This window comes from Caloenas nicobarica, chromosome 5, assembly GCF_036013445.1.
Source record: "Caloenas nicobarica isolate bCalNic1 chromosome 5, bCalNic1.hap1, whole genome shotgun sequence".
In the NCBI taxonomy this organism is placed as follows: domain Eukaryota; kingdom Metazoa; phylum Chordata; class Aves; order Columbiformes; family Columbidae; genus Caloenas; species Caloenas nicobarica.
Genome location: NC_088249.1, coordinates 49,911,362 through 49,934,844, shown reverse-complemented (window position 1 = coordinate 49,934,844; position 23,483 = coordinate 49,911,362). Strand labels below are relative to the sequence as shown.

At 42.0% G+C, this 23,483-nt stretch overlaps 1 protein-coding gene across 7 annotated transcripts in view; it reads right to left on the bottom strand.

Annotated features, from left to right (window-relative positions):
* The window catches only part of TSPAN4 (tetraspanin 4), a 465,016-nt gene that overhangs the window by 199,586 nt on the left and 241,947 nt on the right, over window positions 1-23,483 (bottom strand). For 4 of the 7 annotated variants that reach the window (XM_065635457.1, XM_065635456.1, XM_065635458.1 and 1 more), the window contains one exon: window positions 12,106-12,185. In XM_065635457.1, the coding sequence (XP_065491529.1) occupies window positions 12,106-12,168 (63 nt within the window). In that variant the 5' untranslated portion in view covers window positions 12,169-12,185. Of the gene's footprint in view, window positions 1-12,105; window positions 12,439-23,483 lie in introns of those variants that run through there. The other 3 variants (XM_065635453.1, XM_065635452.1, XM_065635454.1) reach the window with 1 other exon arrangement.

Below are 23,483 nucleotides of genomic sequence, written 5' to 3'. Positions count from 1 at the left end.
AGCAGTCCCTGAATGTTAACCAACTATCTTGGGCCCCTTTACCTTCAAGCAGCCTTGCCCACGGGATTTCCTCCAGCAATTGTTTGAAAAGGCCAGAGTCGGCCCTGCTGAAGTCCAGGGTTGCAATTCTGCTTGCTATTCTGCTCCCACCACAGGAGATCCTGAACTCCACCATCTCATGGTCACTGCAACCAAGGCAGCCCTCCACCTCTACTGCTTCAACCAGACCCTCCTTGTTAGCGAGGACGAGATCCAGCAGCGCAACTCTCCTAGTCGGCTCCTCCACCATTTGCATCAGAAAGTTATCGTCAATGCACTGGAGGAACCTCCTAGACTGAGGCTGGCTGGCTGAGTAGTCCTTCCAGCAAACATCAGGGTAGTTAAAATCCCCCATAACAACCAGAGCCTGTGACTGTGAGGCCACGCTCAGCTGCCCGTAGAAGGCCTCATCAACTTCCTCACTCTGATCTGGTGGCCTGTAATAGACTCCCATGACAGTGTCGCCCCTGCCAGCCTGCCCCTTAATTCTCACCCACAGACTCTCAACTCGCTCCTCAACTGCACCTGGACAGTACTCTATACATTGTATATTATATTATATATATATTATCATTATATATCATTATTATAATTATATTATTATATATTATAATATTATTATTATAGCTATTATTATATATCATTATTATTATCATTATATCATTATATATATTTATTATAGATATTATATTATTTATATATTATTATTTTTATATATATTATATACATTATATATATCATTATATCATTATATATCATTATTATCATTATATATATTATTATATATATACATTGTATATTATCTTATATATAAGAAGGACCATTTCCTTAATTTTGAAAAGCATATGGAGTATTTGCCGAAAAAAAGAAAGCAGAGAGATATTTAGTACTTAGAAAAAAGCCAGAATTTCATCTAAGGTTTTACTAGGGCAATAAGCCATCCCTTCAGTGTCAGTATTGGAAAAGAATGGGACTGTCCAGTCTGTTTTTTCAGGATTACAATTTAACTAGGATTATACCATAAGTGGAGACATACTCTCCCCTTAGAAACAGCATTTTTCTCAGTGATTGCTAGTCAATTTTTCTCCAAGAATTATCTACCCAAGATCTATTTGCAAATGGAGAATGAGAAGGGATACATGTTGTAACCAACACACAAGAGCATATTCAAGAAGACAGACTGATAAGAGCATGGTAAAAATGTTTCAGGTCCTGAGTGAATTCACCCAAAGAATACAAAGCGTAGTGGTCATAAATGACACAAAGGATTTCAATGATGCTTATTTCAAATAAATAGAGCCTAACTCGCTATGCTGTTTCTTTGCCTCTGATTTGGACTTGAGACCTCCCTGAAGCACTGGAGCAGTAATTTTACCTGTCATATGATCCCCCTGAAAGGACTGTTGTTTTCCTGCCATGTTACCATGCCTTTGCAGAACACAGTGATGCTGACATGGAAAAGGGACACAACAGTTTAGTTTGGAGTGTTAAAGACACTTGCCACGTTGGCTATCAGAAACACTAGGATCATATGTAACTCTAGTTTCAGCTTTTCGTAGTAAGGAGCACCAGGAAGGTAACACCTGAGTACAAAGAGGAGTAGTATGCCTGGGTGCTTGATGCTATTACACTGAGATCTAACGCACCAAGATGCTAATAGAGATCCTCTATCACATCTGCCACTAGGAGAGGACAGGAAGGGCAAGGGCAAGATACAATCAGCACGTCCTCCATGGTACAAACTGAATCCCACCACTGACAAAAGGCATGGGACAGCAAAAACCTGAAAATGAGCTCTTATTGGTTATACTGCTTATGGCTACAATGAATGGACTTATGTACACTCAAATTATTCCTGGTTTTCTTTGCACTGAAAGACCAACCAAAAAGCTCTCAAGGCTGCCTCCTTTATTGTACCAGACTTATTGCTACAGAGTTTGGGGCTTGTGAACACCTGAAAAGTAGTAGTACACTACAAAAATGAAAAAGTCTTGTGGCTGGAGGTCATGGAGTAATGCATGAATAAGCAACAAAAAAAGTCTGCTTTTTCATGCCCAAAGATCCTTCAGGGTATCCCTTAGTAGTAGCAGCATGTGTACATAGGATGCATTAGACCACTTCTGCGTTCTTTGTTTAGGTTTGCAAAGCCATTCTAGAACAACCAGGTATTCTGCATGGATATAAAAAGTACAGAGCAGACGGTGGATGTGTTAAAAACTCTGGCCTTCAAGAATGGGAGCTCATAACAGATTGCAAGTGGCAGTGGAACTCAATTCATGTCCAGAGTTCCAGTTGTTTTGTTGAAGAAAATGGCATCAAACATGTCACTTCAGCTCCTTCCCATGCTGCCACAAATGGATTAGTGAAAAGACTTATTCAGACATAAGTAAACAATTTGTGCTACAACCCTGGATGACTATCATTACGAAACAAGACTACGAATTTTCGATTGGCCAATATGAAAGCAGTCTGTTCACCAATGTTTACAAACTTCACAGGAGCAATGCAGTAGACAGGATATAACTTAAGGTCAATTTGTAGAGCGACTTTAGAAAAAAATAACGTAATAAAATGGCCATGAACAACCACATCTAAAAGTGTAGTTTCTGCTGGGAGGGGAACAGGGTGTTAAAAAAAATGTTATTTAAAGACAACCAAGATGGTTTTTTGAATGCCTAACTGGTTCAGGACAAACTGGAGCTCTGGTTTATGTTTTATAAAAGAGCCGTAAGTCCATCTCACCCAGTATATATCTTCATAATAGCCAGTGGTGAATACTGAGGGAATAAAAAACATCAGCAATGTCAAATAAATGCTTTATAGTAAGATGACCTAGAGAAAAATCCAGATGCTCAACAGAACCAAACATGCTCATGTGTGGTCTTTCCCAAGGCGACTTGTACTCTCATAGCTACCACTACTGGGAGACCACAGCACAAGACGGGAAAAAACCCTTAGAAGGTTTGAAGCCCAGGAGATTGTCTTCAATGGAGGAAGCCATCAGCCGAGCCTTTCCAAGCATGGCAGCACAAAGAGGTACCTGGTCTTGGTGCTCATAGAGAAGCGAACACTTACTGAGAAACTAGCTCCTCCTCTGTGCTGTCTCTTCTAAATAGTGTGTAGACAGCAAGGGTAAAAAACCTGACAATTAGAGAAGGAAGGAGGAGGTATAAACCAAGCTGGAGCCACTATATAAGTTTGCTACAGCAGCCACTGCCGGCTATCTTTCCTTAGAGCTTAAGCTCTCATCCTTTCTTTCTGCTCCTGAGGGAAGCACCTTGCTCACAGCTCAGATAATAGTGCCTCCTTGAGCTGTTGCATAGTTTAAGCCTACAGCCACTGAGCAACAACAAAATCTCATTTCCTACAGCTAACATTCACCTTCCCTTTACCCAGCTCCATTATGCCTCTTCAGGTCCAGTGGTCTCTGACAGCAGCACAGAGAGAACATTGCTGGGTCTAAGTTTTGTGGGATGAAAAAAAAAGTAATTCAGCATGTTATACCAGCAAAGCCCCTATTAGGGGAACAACTAATACTAGCAAAAGCACTTTTTGCCATTACAGCCCAAGTTTTCTTGGCACAAGCACATTTTTGCTGGTATACCTGCAGTTTATGTGAAGGCTTTGTAATCCCACCATAGGCCTGCCATGTAGTCATTTGTTAAGTCAACGAGATTTTTGCTCCTAAGTGCTAAGCCTGTTTTAAACAAAGGCTTAGGTTGTTTAATTGCAACGATTGCACCCCATGCTGGCTGTTTGATCTGTGACAAAGAAAAGCCAAGTACGGAAAAAGAAAGTGAACTTCACATGATAAAATAAAGTGCAAATTGACATCTGCATGAAGGGCAGGTGGTTTCTTGGATTTCCTTTCCTCACAGCACACTTTTCCTTGTCTCCAAGTCTCAAACTAAATTCTGTATGGCACAGGGGAAAGATGACTGCCTATCCGAATGGAGTGGGAGCAGACACTTGGGAGTTTCATCAACAAAGCATCTACTAATGACTACAAGCAGAAACCAAGAAAGCTCATTTCCACTTTAAGTTATATCCAGAGGCCTCTACATTATTGAAGTTCCATTGACAGAGCCTGGAATGATATACAGAAAAAAAAGTTCCTCCCTGAACACTTCATGGAAAGAAATGCATCAGCATGGGTTGCTGCAGGAGGAAAAAACATTAAATAACAGCCACCACAGATTAATCAGCATGCACAATGAACATGTGTAATAAACAAAATCAGTACTAGTAAATCACTATCATTTCATGGTCATCAGATGCAGTGTTTACAAGCATCACAGCGGATGATTTCTCAAAAACGAGTTTACAAAAATACAGCTGGAGGGGAAAGGGACACTGTAGTTACAGGATTTTCCTGTAAAGGATGGAATGGGGTGAAAACATGAAGATACTTGTGAGAAGAGCAGATAATCAATTATGGCATAACATGCAGAGCAGAAACAAGGGTAGACAAAGTAATAATGTAATAAGCCAGTACAGATCAAGCAGATCTGGATTTAGAGCTTTAGCACATAGCTCAGAGAGACTCTAAGAATAAGATGACAGAGCAATGGCTGTTGCTGCACCATTTTGAAAGTACTTGAGAACAAACAAATGTATGGTGGCCAAGGAAAGAATAAAAAGGCATGTATAAGCAATCTGGAAAAACGAGCAGAAAAAATAAATTAAAAAAAAATAAACAGAGAGAAAGAAGAAAAGAAAGACCAAAGAAGAAGAAGAAGAAAAAAAAAAGACCGAGTCATACTGGTCCTTTGTCCTTGTACATCAACCTTCTGTGTCATCCAAACTACTATTTCAAAATGTACGGCCTCTTTAGAACAAGCCTCAGTTGAATTGTTAAATTTTAAGCCTCTGCATGCATTCACACTTGAAGCAGGTTGGGAGGTTTTTTTGGAGGGTGTTAAGTTTTCTATTGAAGACAGATTTAAGATGTGTTACAGTATGACAGTCTAATTACAGACTGCAATTTCAATTCATTTACTTCTGTTGCATCTTGTGATGGTTTAACATTTTCCAGAGAAACAATTACAGGACGGTACTAAGAAATACAATTTACTGTCTCCAATCTGCATGAGTATGCAGAAGTCATTCCATCCAACTCCACATTTCATTTTTGACCCAGCAGTGTTCACTTTACACTATAAATATCAGAGACAAATGTCTTTATATATTTTATATAGATACTGTATATTATTCATATAGTAACTTGTATGGATTTGCTACCTCAGCCAAAAGTTATATTCTAAATAAATAAATCACATAGGTATCAGGTTTTTATTAATAGCTGTCCAGTTTGAAACAGTAATGTCTGGAGATAAACTGAGACTGGGATTTTATTCTTCCAGATAGTCTGGGGGTACAGAGTTACAAACAACCCCCTGACCAAAAGGTTCTTATTCTAAAATAAAGGCCTAAAGGGCAGGAAAACGATCTAATACATTGGCAGAGTGAACTGCGAGGTGACAGTGTATGTTGTGGTAGTCACTGTGACTTTGATCATAACCCCCACGATGAGAAATCACATGTAAGAAAGAAGCACTGGCCAGCCTTCAAAAAAATGTTCAAGCCAAGATATAGAGGAGGATAAATAATGACGGAAATTATCTCACCTGCCTTTTGTCGTCCTCTGTATAGTTCAAAGTATTGGCTGCAATAGATTTAGTATCTGTCTTTGTCCAGAAGATGGAACAAAGTTTGCAACCATTTCACTTTTTTTTTTTTTTTTTTAAAAGCCAGCTTCTCCACAACTGCAACATGCCATATCCTGTGTGTCTATCTGCTGATGGGTTTCCTCAGTTTTTTGTACTACATCTTCCTCTGAATTAGATACAGTGAACATACTTGACAGCAAAACTTATAAGGCAAGGTGCTTAGTCCTTGCCAATACTCACGGCCAAAAAGCTTATCAATACGTTAGTGAACCTACCTACAGCAATGAAGTTACTCTTTGTCTTGAGTAACGGAAGCAGAAACTGGCCCATAGCTAGCAATTAGAAGATGGTATCTATTATATTGTCAACTTAAAGGCAATTTTTTTTCTCCTCTATTAAGAGGCTTTCAAGCCTGGTTTCCTAAGAAAAATAAGATTATGAAATTGAACTGTGTTGGCTGAGTATCCCATGAATAACTTCTAAGTCCATTTGTCACTGTCAGCCTGATTTGACAGATAGGCACCCTTTCAAAGTCATTCACTTCCTAAAGGTTTTCAGAAGATATCCATTTAGGTAGTAAATGTAGCCCTCAGCAATGCCTTCACTGGGAGATAAGACTCCAGTATGATCCCAAACACCTATCAAACATAAGAATCCACACTGAGAAGAGACTGTATGAATGGCACTGCTATGGGAAAAGCTTTAATTGGTGCCCATGAAAATCAGACATCAAGTAATACAATCACCTCTCTCTCTCACTCGATATTAGCCCTCAATAGTTTGACTTCTCGTGGAAATGCCATTTTTTGAAGTCTGTAATTCCCATATCAAATGACTCTCCTTTCTTTAAAAGCAATGTTCCTTAAAAACACATCCTCAGAGAGCCCCCACTAAGTTAGAGGCAGAGATAAAATGTCAATCAGACTGCGGTGAATCAGAGACTTGGAGGCAGTTAGAGAACATTACACTCTGCGGTAAACTTCCCACATTTTAATTACACAGGACCAAAGTCTGTACTGCTGGTTAATCAAATTTTTGTTTGTCATAGCTTATCCACTTGTTATACATATGAAAATACACAGCCTGTCTTATTTCTGATCAAACTGTCTTCTCAGAACACCACCCAATCGATAGGCAGGTGACTGTCGCCCCTGCAGAACAACATGCAGCAGCTCCAGCTGATCAGCTCAGCTCCATGGGATGAGTGGCAGCCCTTGCCCATCGGAGGAGAACGTGCACCAATAATCATGGTGAGATGGTGGGCCTGCTTTTAAAATGGCTTACTGCTCTATTAGCAATTTTCTTTTCCACCAACTTAAGACTGCAGCCAAGTATAACTACAAAATGATTGCTGTGCTCAGCCCCTAACAATCTGTAGAGCTTCTGGCTGTTTTAGCCATCAATCTCATTCAGCTGACTGATGAAGGATGGAGAATGCAGATGAAAGACAAGGAATTCAATTTAACAAAAATCAGCTGCTTCTCTCACAAAATTCCCCAGCTTTGGGAATAAGCTCACCTAACAGCTCTCCTCTCAAGGTAATAATGTCAGATGGTTTCCCACCGAGGTACAAAGAAATGAAGAGACATCGTTCTGCCTCCAGCCTCTGGCCATATTTGGCCAGGATCTCTCAAAGATCATCCAATGCCTCACACTGCATTTTCAGACCAAGCTGTTCCTTTTTCCAGCTGCCCTGCACACTCAGTCTTCCAGATATTATTAAAAAAATGCATAGTTCTTGCAAGACATACCTGTGTCACTGAAGTGCAAGGAAGGAAAATTATGCGAGTAATGAGGGATTTTTCATTTTCATCACTTCCCCTCCTTCTTTCCAATTACATCCAAGTAATGAATCACAGAATCATAGGATGTCCTGAGTTGAAAGGGACCCACAAGGATCATGGATTGACTGCTGGCAGTATCACTAGTGCACCAGGCCAGTAGTACTCATTAGTACAGAGCTTCTCAAACTGTGGGCCACAAACCATCAACAGCAAAGCCAGAGAAAGAGACCCACAGCTGGCCCCTGGAATCAGATTAAATAGGTTCCTGGGTTTTTTCCACAGAGGCCTTAGTGCATTCACTAGTGCTACCAGCCACTTCCTTGGCTCTGTTTTCCCATACTTTTCAGATTTGCACTTTGTGTCTCAGAAGCCAAGATACATCATTCTCAGGGCTGTATCAATTGGGAATTTTATATGGACCAAATGGCAAAACAAAGCAGCAGGCCAAGTGCCTTGCCTCATCTCTTTAGGCAGGAAGGTGGAAAGCAGAGCTCCAGCTGCTCATCCCAGCCATAGGGTGTCCAGCAGATGGCAACTCCCAAGCTTTCAGGCTACAAAAGAATATTTCCCCTGGGTCCTTGGGAGCCCACCCACTGGAATTAGTCTCTTCACATACCATTTTGAAGACTTTGACTTCTTTATAGTGCATACAACTTTAGTATGTTTCGACATAGAAAGGACACACATGTAGAAATGAAGAATGGTTAAGTTTGAAAAATAACAAACTTGTCTCCTTTTTGTTGCAGTCTCCTAACTAGTCTTCTAACAACATCATTTTAAAAATTTTGCGCTTTCCAGAATTTCTCTATTGGTTAAAGCAGGTATTCAGTTCTTTTATGGGCAAATCACTACCAATCCAGCTAGTTTTCTCTAGCATGAGATCTCTTAAGGAAAGCAAGAGCCACTGGAAACACAAGGAAGTTCTGTGCATTTCGGGTTTTGAGTCTTGGAGGTTTGGGAGTTAAAAGTCAAAGAAAGTGGAAATGCTGGCATAAGCCAAGGAGGATTAAGGAGATGACATTTTTCTTCCCGTAGCACTCTCTCAGCCCTTAGGATATCTACGACCCTTTTTTAACAACAACAAAACACACCAAAAAAGGCAAGCAGAGCCTTGGATTACAAGTACAGAAAGAAAATAGTTCATTTTACTGACTTTCATAAAGAAACTCCAGATGTTTGGAGGACCAAGTGTGGAAAACAAAAATTCTTCCCTGGGTATTTCACAGTGAAATAAAAATATTTCATTATGAAATAAAAATAATCTGCTTTGTGATCATCTGAGGTAACCTTTAGTCTCAAGGGTTCAGCAATTCAACAAAAGAAAATCGAAGTCCATAAAAATGAATGAAGTCAGGCAAGTATCCTGTATCCAGTGACAAAAGTTATTTTGGGAGCTTAGAAACCAATGCAGTAATACGATGATGGCTCCTCTGCATCTGGCAATATTCCAGGAAATGGCCTCTGAATGGCAATCCCCATTAGAGCAGCAGCACTGCTGTCTAATAATGTTTTGTTCTTGTTTCAGTACCTTAATACCCCAGAGTAGTTACAAAGGCACCAAGAGCAATTTATGCAGGACTCTTCATGGAGAAAAGAGCTATTCTAGGACTATCAGATGTTTTCTCTACATTAATAGTTGCTGGTCTCCTGTATCAATGGACTGATTCAGCACCATCACTTATAAGGCACCTCAGCCTCTGACACTTGTGAAGGGGCTTTATGTTCCCTTCGACCATCAAAAAGGGGAGGAGAAATTTGCTCTGCTTTCACAGTTATATGACAGCTTTTAAAAATTTTACAGCATGAGCACAGCACCTAATCCAATAAAGTCGCGAGGAACGTTTAAAATCAAGGCCTCTGAGATTTTGTTTCCTATAAATTCACCAGACTTAGAAGAAAAGGGTCTTTTCCTCAGAAATGCAGCACCAATCTCACTGGAGTTGCATAGGGCTGAGGAGTGTTTTTCTGACCCACTGTGGAAAAGATAGCTTGAAATACTGGGAAATAGGCTGTAGGGATGCACAAAATAGACTGGAGTTAATGATCAGGAAGAAGAAAATGGAAATTTGATTTCTGAAGGAAATAAAAGGATTTATTCAAAATAGAATAAAAAGCAGGAACAAGCATTTAATTCATTTAATGGAATGACTGCTCTCCATACATGGAAAGAGCTACCACTTTTATTTAGAGGTCAAAGCACCAAAAAAACAATTCCTCTTCCTACTTACTATTGTCTGTTGCTAACCAACAACGTAGAGAAGGGTGGAGAGGAAAGGTGGAGACAGCAAAACTTTTGTGAGCATGAATGCAAAGAGAAGTCCTGTCTTCTCCTTTAATTTCATAAAGTAAAACATGATAGATAACTGACAATAACTTGAAAAACAAAACAGCAGCATCATCAATCTGTAATCATTCCAAGATTTTTCTGATCACTGAAAATGGATTTATTTTTCTTCTTTTACTAAAGATAGGTCAGCTTAAGTCAGTACTTCTTAAAATCATCTTTTTTATTTACTTTCTCCGCTGTGAGAAGGTGAAGAGCTGCATCTATTACAACTACATGCTGTGCAAACCTCATTTGGACATGATCATCATCAATCACTCCTGCTGTGCAGGTAGCATGTGAAAGGGAAACAAAACAGAAATCATGCTGCAGTATTTGACACCACCACTCCCCTGCTCATGTGCTTTAGTTCACTGAGAGCGCAGCTGGCATATGGATATTCTCTCTTTTTGGGATCCCTGCCTCCAGGCATTTGAGAATAGCTTTGGTGGTGTCAGGGGAAAGGCAAAAATCTTTCCTTCTCTCTCAAAGGATAAAGGATTTCCTACTGAAAAGCATGCCAAAGATACATTATTATATGCCATCTCTCCTTTGTAAATACACACACATTACTTGCAGCAGTACCTCTTCTTATCATATGCATACGTTTCAGTAGAAGATAAATATTACAAAAGGAATAAGAATGCAGTGAGTATCCTTTGTGGCAGTGCCATGCATAGTCCTGAAAAGAGCTATTAACACCAGCATCCTATTGCATTTCTCTAGCACACACTTCAGCTGGCTGTCAGCGCTATAATCTCAAACAAGGACAGTCGGGGCAGGCATGAGGCTTAAAAGAGCAAGCAAGATAGTGTTTCTCTCTTTCAGAAAGGTCTGGAGTAAGTTGCAATAAATATTAGATAATATTTAGGAAGGCAGAGGCAACCGGAGTTAGAGTTGAAAGACAGACGGCAGTTTTACTAACACTCTTTCTACCAGCTTATCTAGGCTGTAAAGAGAGCACCCTCCTTGTGTTTCATAGCTCTGCTTAGTACCATGCCTATTCAGTGGACTTGCACTAGTTTATCACATTCTGACTCCTTGGTATGACTCAGGTCAGCAGAAGTTGCCTGCACTTTGTGTTTTCTGATGCACCAGCACTGCAGCATGCCTGGTTTTAAACGGCTGTACAGCAGCGCACACTAGAGAGCAGCTCTTTCCGTCTCACTCACAACCCTCTGTATACCTCCGACGATCCATGAGAGCACAGACAACCAGTAATATGAACATGGTAACACCCAAATGCAAACACACACGCCCTCCTTAAGTGCCAGGACAGAAGTGGAGCCACTTCACTATACGCCTTATTTCCCTCAGCACGTTAATAAAACCACTCTGGAAGAACAAGGCATGTAAAGGCACCTCCTGAGGATCTTGCAACAAACCCTCCCACATACATATCTGGATGGGAGACTTTGAACTAGAAATCACTTCTTCCCCTCCTCTAGCAATCATGCTACTCCCTTTTTTACAGGATAAACAGCATTTGTAACCTGAAGCCCCCACTGAGCTGCTTTAGCCTCCATCTACAGCCTATGCTCCATTTCATGGCAGTGACATGCCCAACCACCCTGCTGTTGACAGCCACCTCATTTATTAGAAAGATGATGCAGAGATGCACACCCATATGTCCCATCATGGTGTCCTGCTGACATACACATGCCTCATAGTGATTTGATATGCTCTTGACACAGAGTAGCAGCCCCAGAAGAGGCGAGGAGGGCTCTGGTCTCCCTCCACCCTTCAGAGATCTCCAGGAGGGAATGGCAACACTAGGACCCATCACTGACTGGGACAGAGGATGATCACTGGGAGATTCCTGATATAGGCTTTAATGTTGTGATGTACCAAGTGCCATCCGCGATACAGCAATGGATGTAAGCATGTGTTTGACCTGGAAATCATGAATGGCTTCAGTGATTTCTCTAAGACTATGCCCGACTTCTGAGGCAAGCACATGCAAGAATGAAAGATCATGGCAACAGGAGTGTGCAGTTTGCACTGGAACAAAGTGATGAAAGCAATCATGCAACCGGCCTCTATAAACACACTCTTTTGCTTTGTATCACAGTTTTGAAACGCAGCTGAAGGCCAGAGTCTGAGACAGTGAAGGAAACCCTCAGCTGGTTGTCCACACAAATTAATGAGGCCATAGAAGGGGTAGCCTAGGTACCACTTTGTTCAACTTTCAAGTTTAAACTTCTAAGTTTAAAAGCAGCAACAAGTTCACCTTCCATCTTAGTGAGCAGACACAAATGCAACTGTCCCACAGTTTCAAATACGTACTCACCCAAAAGAGAAGGTTGAAGACAAACATTAGGTACTTGATACACTGCAGGCAGTTGTGAGCCATGCTGCACCTCTTCAGTTCTAGGAGAAAAATAAACGAGAGATCCAGGTAAAAGACAACGTACTTGTTTCCCTTGGGGGACGTGTACTTAGCCTTGGTGGCCTTAGGGCCTGGGTTGGTGTGGAATCCAAAAAAAGAGTTGCTGGCAGCCCCAAACTGGCCACCATACATGCTGCTGTAGCGACGAAAGGTGCCATTTGGGAAACTGTAATCCTTGCTGTCCAGGGAAGGGCTCCTGTGATAGGTCGACTCATCTGTGCTGGACCTGCGCATGGTGGCTTCAGCTCGTCCTGTCGCAACTGCTGTTCTGACAATCGACGGATGTCGATGGTGCAGGTGAAAGGTTTGTGATTTTCTTTCCTCCTCCTTGCTATGAATCCCCTATTGCTTTGCACCAGCTGTTCTCTTGTCTGCCATCCTATCAAGGAGTTACGCGTGCTGTACAGCAAAGTTGGCAAACTGAAGTCTGCTTAGCCAGGAGTTAGGGAGCAGCGTGCTTCCACATGAGAAAGACTTCTGCACAAGTAAACATTCCCTCCGGTGTCACAGTCGTCCCTCCCGACCCACCCCACTACCAGAGCAGAAAAAAAGAGAACAAGATATACTGTACCCAAAGCAATGAATTTAAAAAAAAGGAAGTGTGATCGCGCTTGGATAGCAAATGCCATATAAAACCCCAGCTCTACATGCCACACACAGACAAGAGAGTGCCGCTGCACAAGACCCGTGGCCAAGGGCAGGAATTATCCAAAAGGCAAACAGCTCCCGTGGCCCTTTCCTCTTCTCCACATGGCTCTGTCCCGAGACGCTCGGCTCACTGTAAGCATTCCCGTGTCCCCTTCATGCGAAGGGAGCCTGTGCCCAGCCAGCCACGCAGCTCCATTCACAGCGCGGCCGCCACTCCTCCGAGGCTCCGCGCCAATCGCGCTCCCCGCCCGCCCGCGTCGCCGCGCCCGGCCCGGCCCCGCGCCTCCCGCCGAGGCCGAGAAGGGGCCGCCTCGCCCCGCGCACCGGTCCCCGCCCCTCCCTCCCTTCCGCCTGTCGCAGCCCCCCCCCCCCACCTTTGCAACAACAAACCTCCCCTCGGTTTCGGGAAGCGGCGGGCGCTGCCTCAGCCCGGCGGGAGCGCGGGCGGGGACAGAGGCAGGAGCCCCCGGCTGGGGGGGTCTGGGGCTGCCCGGCTGTGCCCGCCGGTCCCCCCAGCTTAGAAACTCTCAGCACGGAGTAACCGCGCGGAGATCGAGCCTGACGTGCGGTTGGCTTTAAAAAGGGCCGCCCGGATACACAGGCAGTGTTGCCGAAAGAAAAGGGAATAAGAAACTGTTGTAAAAATTCTTTATGCATTAAGCGTCGGGATGCTTTGGTGGGAGCGGAGTCAGGACAGGCTGTGCTTTCCTTCCCGGAAGCCTCGTTTGTTCCGTTGCAGGCCCGCCACTAGAATTTCCTTCATTTACTCAGTCCCACGGAATCATCACTCAGCAAAATGTATGGCCAGCTCACTTGCTTCTGCAGCAGCCTGTCTCCCCTTGCAGGTAACTCACGTACTCTGTACATTGGGGAACACTTCCCTAAAATCTTATTACTCCCACAGGCAGTAGGGAGTGGAAAATCTGCCACACACAACTCTCAGACCGAACCTGTGGTAATTACAGTATCAACATTCAGGAAAGCACAACTCATGTACCATCTTTGCCCTAAATTCCCTGTGTAACTCACTTTGTCTCCATATGTGCCACTTCGTCATGTAAAATGGGATGGCCTGTCTCTGCCTTCCTTCTCTCATCCACTGTCTATCTCATTATCTCATTTGGGTGTAAGCTCCTGGAGCTAAGTAAGATGGCTAGCTAATATTTTAAAAGGCTTGCCCCAGCAGAACATTAATCAGGATGAAAACAGGTTTCTGGTATGAAGCATCTCACCAGTCTCAGCACAAATTGACAGACATAGGCAAATTAGTGAACAAATTAGTGAAAGTAAAATGAGTTGGTTTTGCACATAGCCTGAGCAGTTCACCCTTGCAAACCACTGTCTGATTCTGTTAATTTACAAACCGCAAAGCTAGTCTAATTATTTCCCTTCATTTACTCCGCAAACTATAAATATACTGGGCATACCTGGTGCAAGCTTTAGAGAGAAAGAACTTGAGCACAAAACACAAGGCTAATAACTCCTGTGCCATCTGTTTCAACAACTTACATGATGACTTACAACTTTCCCACATTTTAATTTCCCTACCTCTAAGAACAGAGATACTCCATAGCCAAGATGGAGCTCACTATTCTACTTTTCCTCCCTCCCTTTTGTGTACAGTATAAACTCTGTCCCCAGAAAGGAGTCTTCCTTTCCTAGGACATAAAGATGGTCCTATGCAAGCAGATATGTGCTCAGTCTGAGTTGCCAATATACCATTTATTTTTCCTATGGCACCAAACATTTCTGCCTTCAATCTTCCTCCTTGTCCATATGGCAACTAGACCAGTTTGGCAATGGAAACCCAAAGGTTATTCAACTATTTGATGTGTCCCCTGTCAGTGTACAGAAATGCCTATGCACAAAGCTTCATATTAAATGGTAAAACTGTGTACAGCTCTGTACACAGATTATGTTGAAATAGTGTCAAGTCAGATAAACATTATTTAACAAGGGCGGCCACAGTACTGCAGGCACATAACAGAGGCCAATTTGGTATATTTACTGTAAACCAGACATCTGAATGCTCAAAACCAGCTCACTTACTGCTATCTGGATAAGAAAAGGGTCAGAAATAACTTGATTTCACCTTTTCTTAAGGTGAGAAATCATCCATTCCCAAGAGAATGCAGTCCTTAATATGGGTGTAATAATTTATAAAGCCAAGATCTGAGGTAGAAATGAGAGTTTCTAAATGCTGCTTTTAAATAAAAAATAATATACATTAACAGAGTGGGTATATTTCAGACAGATGCAGAAAAATGCACAAGGAGGGCAGAGGTCCTACATGACACTTAAAATAAAGGGTACTTTTATCCCAGCCTCCTTCCACTACCCTCCCTTAGCACACCTTATTGAAATGACAACTATTCAAAGGCACTCTAGTGTAAAATTTAGCTCTCAGGTTGTCGCTGTTTTTCTTTCTCATGCCAATATCAACAGCTAATTAGAAACAGTCATTTGGGATACAGACATTATACACCTCTGGAATGATTCTTTTATTAAATTTCCAGTCAGAGTCACCAGCCTAAATAGGAAATCCTTGACATAGCAGCATTGCACCAGTAGGCTGTGGCTTGGATGACATGCTTATATGAAGGAGTAAGACCCTGCATGGGAAATGAGGAAAAGCAATAAAAAGAAAAGGGCTCATGTACTCTACTTTTGCCTATCTCTGGTGGAAAGTGGATGAAAGGGACAGGGACATGCTAGGACCCATATCAACATTTAAGCCATTACAATAAAATAATACTTGTATGAACCAAGAAGAATAAATCTCAGAAGCATCATGCTGCTGGGCCATTATCTCCATGAGGGTGACTCAAAGGACAGGTGAATTATAGCTTTCACAAAACTTTTTGTTAATGACTGAGCCTAAAAATCACAGCCTGGACCTTGTGACCTCTGTTCACCTCAGCTTTCCATGTACTTTTTCTCTCCCCAACTGCATCTGTGGATTCCTGTCCTGTGGCCAATTCATATTGATTCTTCCAGACAAGAAAGCAAGCACTGTGCAGTCTCGCCAGGAGAGGTTCAATTTGTATTGATTTTGGTGGCACACTACCATTTATGTTGTAACAACTCTGTCCCTGCTGCTTTGAGTGGAGGGCTGGCAAGCTTTCAACGTTCCCAGCCAAAACCCTGGCCTTGTAAAAGGGGAGGCAGCACTCTAATGATATCAGATGAGCTCCGGGCAATAGGTAGAAACTGTAAAAGGTTTGGGCATCAGCAGTAGATCTGTTAACTGTGTTATCCCTCACACTCGTTCTCAGTACAGCCTCATCCAAGGCTTCAGCTATCACCTGAAGACACACACCTACTTGTTCAGCTCACACTTCCCACCTGCCACTTCACCCTGTGCTTGCAGTCACCACGGGCACCACACCACGCTCCTACCTCCCTTAGCCAAATCTACCCACATTTGTTCTCGCAGCTGAGGCCACCACCGCTGCTCCCACCCCCCGCTCTGCCACCTTGCAGGGCAGGTGGCCATTACCTGTGGACAGGTGGGTCACCCCTTTAAGGGTGTCACAGGCACCCAGCCCCATCGGGATGAGGCCCGCGGTGGAAGAGGTACGTGTGACAGCACACGATGCTGGCCGCGACACCAGCAGCAGTGAGTCCCAGCTGGGGCTGAGGCCAGGCGGTGCTGCCGGGCCCAGGTCAGGGACGGTTGCCAAGGCCTGAGCAAGCTTTGTGTGTGTCCCCTGAGCTCAAGTGATGGTTAACGTGTCAAAACATTCTACTGAGGATCCCTAAATAACCTTCATGTCCCCATAGTTTGGGTGAGAGCTGCTTTTCAGGCCTCTTCGGCCCCCTGCTCACCTTTGGCTCCTCTTTTGGTGCACCATGTTTTCCCAGACCTGATTGTTTCCTGCCCTGTTCCACACCCAGGGCTTCCCCTCCTTGTGCCTTGCTGGGAGTGATGACTCTGACCAAAAGGAACCATCACTTGAAACCAATAGGTATTTTGATACCGCTTTGGATTAGGCCTGCCTTTTATCCATTTGGAATACTGCTCTCTATTCCTGCTTCATGATTTAACCCTCATGATCACAAAATGCCAGTCGCTTCAGGTCACACAAAATGCAGCCACTAACTCACTTCCTCATTAATTTAGTCTTGTTTGTCCTTCAATGCCTGCACTAGCTTTCCCTCTACTAATGCCTCTTGTCACTGTCAAGACCTCTGCATACCTGCTCCATTCTCCCAATGGAATAACCCACTTTGCATTAACCTCAGTAGCCTGTTTGTGAGCATCTCCTAAAACCTGTTAAGAAGTGATCCATGAAATAAATTTTTAAAAATCCTGCTATTACTGAAATATACTACATAAATACAGGGTATGTACATGACAACTGCTCTTGTTCTGCAACAGAGGGTGTGCAAAGACATGCATATGACAGGTGACAGTCTTTCCCAGTAGTTTCAGTGAACAAAATGTCTAAGATCAAATATTACTACAAGAGTTGGAGGTTTTTGTGGGTTTTTAACTTTGCTTCACACCACAGCATTAAAATGAGATAAGCGTGATCAATTGATAAATACTCTCTGAACGCTTAACTCTTTACTTTCATGTACATACAGAGATCACCACATGAAAGCATTAATCCGAGCTGTTTGGCCATGCCTGTCCTCTTCTTCAGCAACATGCCTAGTGGGCAACCCCTTCTCTCCCCAGCCCCACTGAACTCTTAACAGCTGCTGTTTGGTTACGTTTGATTCAGCAATACAGGCTTTGTAAAAATTGTACCTCTTTCAAAGACTAAGATAAACATTGCCTTTTCTGACTGGAGGGTGAACCAAAGTTCAGGGCCAGGCTGTCTGGTGTGCTTAGGAGGAAAAAAAACCCTTGTGATGGAGCCTTTGATTTGTTTGCTTTTGTATATTCATTTTGCATGAATATAAATGACTAAAAGTGCAAGGCAAAAGATAATGAGAATATGATTTTTAACCTGACAGCCTTGCACTGCTGTAGGTCTGCAGTCTCTGCTCAGTCCTGGCCAGTACTGATTAACATCGTCATGAGTGACACAGGGATCGAGAGCGCCCTCGGCAAGTTTGCAGATGACACTAAACTGAGTGGTGCATTTGACATGACTGAGGGACAGGATGCCATTCAGAGACCTGGACAAGCTCAAGAAGTGGGCCCATGTGAACCTCATGAAGTTCAACAAAGCTGAATGCAAGGTCCTGCACCTGGGTCAGGGCAACCCCCAGTATCAATACAGGTTGGAGGATAAAGAAACTGAGAGCTGCCCTTTGGAGAAGGACTTGGGGGTACTGATGGATGAAAAACTGGGTGTGAGCCAGCAATGTGCACTCGCAGCCCAGAAAGCCAACTGTATCCTGGGCTGCATCAAAAGGAGTGGCCAGCAGGTCGAGGAAGATCATTCTGCCCCTCTACTCTGCTCTGGTGAGACCCCACCTGAGGTACTGCATCCAGAGAGCCCTCAGTACAGGAAAGACATGGACTTGTTGGAGAGGGTCCAGAGAAGGGACATGAAAATTATCAGAGTGCTGGAACACCTCGCCTGTGAGGACAGGCTGAGAGTTGGGGTTGATCAGCCTGGAGAAGAGAAGGCTCCAGAGAGACCTTATTGCAGCCTTTCAGTACTTAAAAAGGGCCTATAAGAAAGATGGGGACAGACTTTTTAGTAAGGCGTGTTGCCATAGGACAAAGAGTAATGGTTTTAAACTAAAAGAAGGTAGATTCAGACCAGATGTAAGGAATATTTTTTTTTTATTATGAGGGTGATGAAAAACTGGAAGAGGTTGCTCAGAGAGGTGTTAGATGCAGCATCCCTGGAAACATTCCAGGCCAGGCTGGACGGGGCTCTGAGCAACCTGATCTAGTTGAAGATGTCCCTGCTCATTGCAGGAGGCTTGGGCTAGATTACATTTAAAAGGCTCTTCCAGCTGAAACCATTCTATGATTCTATGAACATGACTGGCAGACCTAGGCATTGAGTCAGCACCGTACAATTACCTCTCTGCATCTGTATCCACAGGCTAAGCAAGGGAGAAGTCTGGTGACAGTGTCCCTGCATATCAGTCCCCTTTCTGACAGCCCATACAAAGCAAAGAAGCAGCAACCAAAGGGTTTCCTTCCTAAATCCTGCTCTCTGCTAGAAATTGTCATGGTGCAAAGGGCCTGTGCTGACACACGTTGCCAAACACTTTAAGAGAGGCACAGGTGGGTCAGAATTGAAGCCATAAAGCCAGTTCCTGAATCAAAAGCAAGACATGTCAAAGCAGTCCCCTAAGAAACAGGTAAATGAAACGACCATCAGTCCTGCTCTGGGCAGCAGGTCCTCCAGCTCAAGGAGTATTACCATGGGGCTGTAAGCCGTGGATCTCTCAAGAACCTTTTATTGTAGAAAGAAATATCAATATTTTTTTAACAAGTCAAGCAGCAGAGAGCATGTTTCACTGAAACTTCAGACTTATTGCATACATAAGAAGATCCCACATCTTCACTTTTATTTCCAGAGTCCTTGCTTGTCCATCAGCAATTTTATTATCTGTAAAAGGCTTTGTTTGCTGGAAAGTGGTTGGGCCCTGGATTGCATGGGCAAGAGGAGAAAGTCAGATTTTATGGAGATTTCCTCAGTTAATGCAAAGATCTTTTAATATTTGCAGTTGTACCTGCAACTCCTTTAAAGATTTACTGATGCCTCCAAAAAACTTTGAAAAAATATTCCAGTCAGAAGCAATTTCACTTATATAGCAGACTTCAGGTTTGTGGGGTTTTTTTAATTTTCTTTTTTCTTTTTTTCCTTTATAAATAAGGAAATTTGCATGAAAAAATAAGATCTTCAGTACTTAATAGCTCATCTCCTTCTGTTCACATACCACCTAAAGTCATGATCTTTGGTTTATGGCATAATTAGTTGCTATGGAAAAAACATAATCATAGACAGAGAAAATATTTTGGGTATGATTTGCAATGCTCTTTATTTAAGCCTGTGCAGAAGTTACTTTTGCAGAAACCTCACTGCTTTTGACGTGCTTTCATCTGCATAACGATTTTCATCACCTCTCCCTGTGCAGTCAGACACAATGGTGTTGGTATGTGCACAACTCACACTGAAGGCATTTCCTTCACCCATATTTGAGCATCTACATGTTCAGTGATGAGAGCACACATGCATGCAGAAGAGCTGGTGCCAAGTCAGACTAAGCAAACAAACAAATCTCTTTAAAAAATGACTTGGGATTTGGCCCCAAAACACTGTGCACCACAGAGCTCCCTTGCAATTTGTGCTTTCTGGGCTTTTGTCATCCTGTTATTTGCTAATGTTTTCTTTTGTCCAATCGGAAAATTTAAGTAAGGAGATTCCTTGTTTCCTCAGTAATAAAGAATGAAAGAACAGAAATAAAGAACTTACCTGGCACTACCTACAAGATGAGTTGTGGCCCAAAGAAAATCTTTGTCAAGACCTATCTTTGCAGCGTCAGCAGGTCTTAGCACCACAAATGCAATTTATGTGCTAGTTTTCTTAAAATCAGGTTACTTTCTCTAACCTGAGAGATCGGCTGATGTTCAAAGAAATACCACTTCAAACACACACGTGGTACTCAGGATCTTTCTGTCAAGTATAAAGCAATCAATCAGACATGAAAGCCTTTAAACTACACAGTTCTGATGGTTTGTGAAAGCAGGTATTTTAAAGCAGATGCAAACAAAACAAAACAATGACTTAGAAAAATTCAAAGTTTCATTAATGTTCTCTAACTAATGTGTGCCTTTTAACATCTTCATGTATTTTTCCCTTGAAGATTCAAAATGCATTCTCTTCTTGTCTTGCATCCTTAAAAACAGGGGTTTGCAAGCATATGAGCATGAAGCAAAGTTAAAATAACCATATTTCAACTCCATTTCTAAAGCAATGAAGGCCCAGAAACGTTCATTGACCTCACAGGGATCCGAGCGCTCAGACTTTTGAGAATCAGGTCACGGAGAGCCCATTTCAGCAGGGTACTCAACCACAGTTTTCACTGCATTGAGATATTCACGTACTTAAATAGTAAGCACACACTTAAATGCTTTCATGAGAGGGATTGTACTTAAGCATGAGAAATGTGGTGTTCAAAAGGCTGCAGATTCAGATGGACTCCGTATACAGCTGCTCTAGTGGAAGGAATTACTCCCTGAGCACACATCTTTGAGGCTACTGCTTTACCTGCAGAGCTGGCTGGGAGGTGCCTTCAGCCAGAACAAGTTATTTCAGGTGGTTTGAAATAAGGTAATGAGCTCTCCTACCAGAAACTCAGTGAACAGATTTGAGCAAGCACACAAAGACCCCAGGGCATGCCAGAGAAGTGACCTCTACTGCTGCGTTGCCAGGTCTGTGTCTTTCTCTTCATAGACAAAAGACCTCAGTTTGCTCCTAGCTCCCTTAGGCTCCTTCCAAAATCCTCACTTAAAGATAATTATACTTCTTTATCCAAAAAAGGACTGAAAATAAAACCCCTGAGGGAGTAATAGATGATCTTTTCATCTTGAAAGATAACTTCTTGGTACAAGCAAACAAACATATTTTATGACATGGAAGTTCTGTCACACCAACTTAACGCATTTCTTACAATGCAAGCTGTGCTGGGGAGAGCTTAAAATTAAAACAGAAGTATTAAAGAGCTTGCAGCAAATTAAAAGACTGTTTGAAATAGAATAATAAACAAAAACATTAGGTGATGATCAAATATTGATATTAAAATGGAATGGACCTGTACAAAGAAAATGCACTGGCCATGTATATTTTTGCATATTATGTTATCAACTATGATTCCTTTTCTTGATGTTGTAAGGAATCACAGGGCTTATATCACCCCACACAGAAAAAGTGAAAAAAGCGTGGATCTCTTATCCCTGACATATCTGTAACCATTCAAGCAAAAAGAGAGGAGCTTCTGCTATAAAAAACAAAGTAAAATTTAGGTAGGAGTACAAGCTTGGGCTTTCTGCTTTGCCATTCTGAGCATTCATAACAGTGAACAGTCAAAAATAACTTCACAAGCACTACCAGCAGACATACTTTCAAATATATTTTTGAACAGATAACACATACAGGTAAACAATTTAAAACAACAGCCTAGGATTTACACTCATAAAATACATATTATTGAGTATAATAGTGATAATGCTTGAAATAAAAATGCTCTTTTGGAAGAAAAAGGATCACCTGCACTGGAAACCATGTATCTGTATTTATTTGTTCACATCACCACAATTTGGCTCTTTTTGTATTTCACTGTCAAAATCTGTAAATAAGCTCATTTCCCTAAGGAAGGGTACATCTACACAGAAAGAAGAGGCATCTGTATTTTAAGGCAGTACAGGTGTGATACCTGTTCTGCAAAACATACCTATGGTCAGTTACCAAAGGTAATACAGAGGCCCTAATTCATTAAATTTGAATTGTCTAAAAAAATGGGAAACTCATATCTATTTATTAAGGTGCTTAATGCTATTTAACTTGGACAGAAATAAGGACATAAATTAGAGCTCTTGTGTGAAAGAATGAGAGATAACCAGTGCATGAATTTAGATGTTCTCATTGAAAAGGTACCTCCAAAGTATCTGTTTAGTCTTTAAAGTCATCACCTGTTTTGCACACTGGCTAAGATTCTGGATTTAATCAAAACCAGATTTGCACCTGTATTTTTACTTGTGTGTTTGTGCCCAGTGTTTCCTATTGGTTTGCACTAGACTTTCAGAGATATTCCTGCTCTGCAAGAAACACTTGGCACAGGACCTTTGCAAGATTTAATCCTGCTAAATCTAAGCCCTAACATAAATTAAACTGCTAAAAATGCAAGGTCAACGTCTTCTGTAGTCTGACCTCCAAACAGTTTGTTTACTGTGTTATATTTATGGGGATATTTATGAAGGCAGATTTATATACTAAAAAATGATTTCTGCATCAGATCATCAAGAAGCCAACTGAAAAGTGATTTGGAGCATTTCCACACACAGAAAAAAAAAAAAAAGGCAGAAAGAAGAACCAGCCCTCCTGATTTCTGTATTCTGCATTTCTGCCTTTAGACAGGATTTCTTATTTGATGGGGAAAGAAGACCTCCTTAGAAATATCTTTATTTTACACATATTTCCAGGTATCTGAAGATCATATTAAGTTTCTGCATAGCTCTGGTATTGCTAAAGGTATTTCTCTCAAATAATGCATAATTATGAGCCTATAAAGCTTTAATTAAGATGTTTTGTAGCCTAAGTGTCACCCAAACCTATGCTGTAGGGTAAACTGTACTTTTAATTTCTATTTGTTATGTTTACACTGTGCAAAGAGATTCATTACCATAAAAGCTAGTTATTATTTCTTACAAGACAACACAAATTCCTTAGTCAAAGTCTGTCTGGATAAAGCAAACAAATAATCGTTTCGTTTGCTTCCATTTTGGTTGGAAATAGAAAAGCTAAACAAACCGTAACACAACTCTACCAATTCCTATAGGGATCAGACACTACAAAGCCAAAACTGTACCTCTGCTGCTTTCCACATGCCAAGAATCGAGATGCTGAATCTATTTGCAAGAGCAAAAAGTGAAAATACCCAGAAGATAATTATACTCACTGCCTGGCTCAAACAGCGTACTGTGTTTAGAACCT